Below are 3,064 nucleotides of genomic sequence, written 5' to 3'. Positions count from 1 at the left end.
AGAAAATAAATATATTACAAAGTTAACGATGGAGACGACTAAAAAGGAAAAATGAAAAAGAGAAGAGGGGCTGAAACCGCTAACTAAAGACGTGAACAGAAAAAAGGAGGCTGAAATTGCCAAATTAGAATTAGGACAAAAAAACCATTACAAAATGTGACAACTTAACTCAACACAGACGTTGCGAAATAATATATAATATATAATATATATTATAATATAATGTTGTCGACAGCGTAGAAGGCTTCCGCATGGAAAATACTTATTGTGTTCTTTAATTTTCTTTTAAAACATGTAAGTTAAGTTATCCACCGCATTAGAAAAATCAACTATTTTACCATGCACCCTATATATATCGCATTCTCTTCCACTCACAACTCACATTCTATCTTCTAATCCAGTTCCTTTTTAATATTCAATCGAATTTTAGAGTGCAATACATTGATCTTGACATCAAATGGCTTCACCTCATGATATAAGCGGGTCTGACCAGAACAATAAGAAACAATCTGAACCCGTTGTCATTGGAAACATATTTAAAACGGTTTCCAACGCTCTCGGCAGTGCCAAAGATGTGACCGGAAAAACTCATCAAGCCACCGGGAAGGGGTCGGAGGAGCTCAAGGATTCCAACGTTCAAAAAGCAAAAGAAGAAAGTGACTTCGCTAACCAGAAAGCAAAAGAAGCTATTGACTTGGCCGAGGGGCACAAGGTTTTCGTGGCTAAGAAAGCAAAAGAAGCTGCTGACTTGGCGGAGGAGCACAAAGGTTTCGTCGCTCAGAAAGTAAAAGAAGCCACTGACTTTGCTAACCATAAAGCAAACGAAATCGCTGACCAGGTTATCCATAAAGCAAAAGAAGACGCTATCTTGGCAGAGGAACACAAGGATTTGGTCACCCAGAAAGCGAAAGAAGCTAAGGAAACTGGTGATGCAACATTAGGGAAGAAGGGCTTGTGAGTTTAAACCTAACTTGGGTAGGTGCACCAACATCTTTGTTGACAATAAGAACTATAAATGGAAGCTTCTTCCTTTCATATGGTAAAATTTTATATTCAAATGGTGAACACTTTAAAGAAAACTATAGCTATAGTAAGCTGGTTTAGCTATAAATGGAAGCTCTAACATCAGTTGTTGAGCACCAATCTTTATAAAGATGTAGTGTATAATACTACTAAGTATTATCAAAGATGATTGTTTTTCATGTAATACTGAGTGTGTAAGTTTGTTTATTTTCTTTTAGTTCTGAATAAAAGAACATTTTTAACCAAACAAGTGGTTTCAGAGTTTGGATTAGCTCTAGGGGTAGATTCTTTGTTTTTTGTTCAATTTTTTTTTTCTCACAATCTCTTGCTAGGAACACCGTTGGAAAGGTCTCATTCTAACGATTTTGAATATACCTTTTTGGAAATTTTTCGACCACTGGAAGTTTGTGAAATCGTCAATCGAATCATTTCCGGAAAGGATGTCGAAAAACTAGTTTGTTATAGAAGACGAGGGACGTCTTCAGTGACATTGTTAGTTAACCAAATTTTGAAAAGTTTAGTTTGGTCCGTGTTCTTCTGAAAAGGGCAGTTTCGTCCACATCTTTCACAAAAATTATACTTTTAGTCTTATTTTCCAAAAAAATATCAATTTAGCCCTTTTACTTCTGTAAAAGGTTAACTTATATAAAGCTGATATTGGTCCCCGCATTTTTTTTAAAGTTATGTAGCTGTGTATGCCCAACTATATGGAAAGAATGACAACACCTAGCTCGTCGACGTATCAACCTTAAGTTGAAAATGTTCAATGGACTGGGTGTCTGCACTACAAGAAAACAAGGGCAACAGCTACGACACAATTCGTAGCTATTCAATAGGTATAAGGCGATACCTACAGATTGGCTATGGAAAATGCCCTGTAGCATAAATGCCCGTGGGAAATTTATACCTACAGAATTGCTACGGACTAGCTACAAAATAGCTACAGCTTTTTCCGTAGGTATAATACCTACGGAATAGCTATGGAATACCTACGGTTTACTCACGAGAGTCATGTTTGACTATTTTCCTACGGAATAGCTACGGAAATACATAGCTACGGATTTCCTACGGACTACCGACAGAGCCCACTTTGACTACCATTGACTTTATTACTTACAGATTTCCTACGGCTCACATTACCTACGGACTTTCCATGGTAATCCGTAGGTAATTACTTTTATTTAAAAAAAATAAATAAAACAGCAAAAAGTTATTAAAAGAAATCAGTTTTTTGTGTCCAAATTATTGAAAAAACCCCATTACATTAAACTTATAACAACCACAAAATAAATAACATTATAATAAAACAAATAAACCTAAAAAATATCAAATATCAAATACAAATACATGTTACTATGTACATTGTCTAATAATACATTAAATGTGTCTAATAATGCACATTAAAAGTGTCAACTACAAAAGTTTAACTAAGTGTTTACAAACATAAAATTGAGAATTATTTAGTGGATTACTTGGCAAATTATCTGGTAAGTTGAATCGATAAAAACTCATAAGTGTTCTTCAATTTGAGTTTTGAATCAAAGGCCAACAATTATTCCAGTTTCAATACACCATAATCAATTATCACAAAAAAAACAAATATAGCAATGCACTTTCATTTATTTATTTATTATAGCAATAATTGGGAACATTTTTTACGGTACAACACAATAAATAAGACAAAATGAAAATAGGATATTATAATAAGCCTGTATATCTTGCGTTTAAGTAGCTCAAAGAAAAACACATTTCCTTCCAAGACTACCAAAAATACCTATGCCTTTTGAGCTTGTATTTACTTGAACATCAAAAGCACTTGTAAAGAGGAATTTTGAGCCATATTACGCCCCTACACACTGGAAAAAAAAACTCTTAAATTTTTAGTTTCTTTCCAAGCACTTTTAAATTCTAAAGATATAGACAAAAGATTTTTTGAAGCAAACATTTATATTTTTTATTGCATTAAACAGCTTGCAAAAGCCATCATGAATAAGAAAAGTTAAACTCTTAAGCCTTTGGAAACTACCTAATGTTGTTTATA

At 33.7% G+C, this 3,064-nt stretch overlaps 1 protein-coding gene across 1 annotated transcript; it reads left to right on the top strand.

Annotated features, from left to right (window-relative positions):
• Window positions 1-376: 376 nt before the first annotated feature.
• LOC111907186 (uncharacterized) lies at window positions 377-1,284 on the top strand. Its single transcript, XM_052768066.1, has one exon. It carries the CDS (start codon window positions 458-460, stop codon window positions 956-958), a length of 501 nt encoding a protein of 166 aa, XP_052624026.1. The 5' UTR covers window positions 377-457; the 3' UTR covers window positions 959-1,284.
• The last annotated feature ends 1,780 nt before the right edge of the window (window positions 1,285-3,064 follow it).

This window comes from Lactuca sativa, chromosome 2 (genome assembly GCF_002870075.4).
Source record: "Lactuca sativa cultivar Salinas chromosome 2, Lsat_Salinas_v11, whole genome shotgun sequence".
Lineage (NCBI taxonomy): Eukaryota > Viridiplantae > Streptophyta > Magnoliopsida > Asterales > Asteraceae > Lactuca > Lactuca sativa.
Note: the sequence above shows the minus strand (reverse complement) of the source record. Positions and strands in the feature narration are given on the sequence as shown.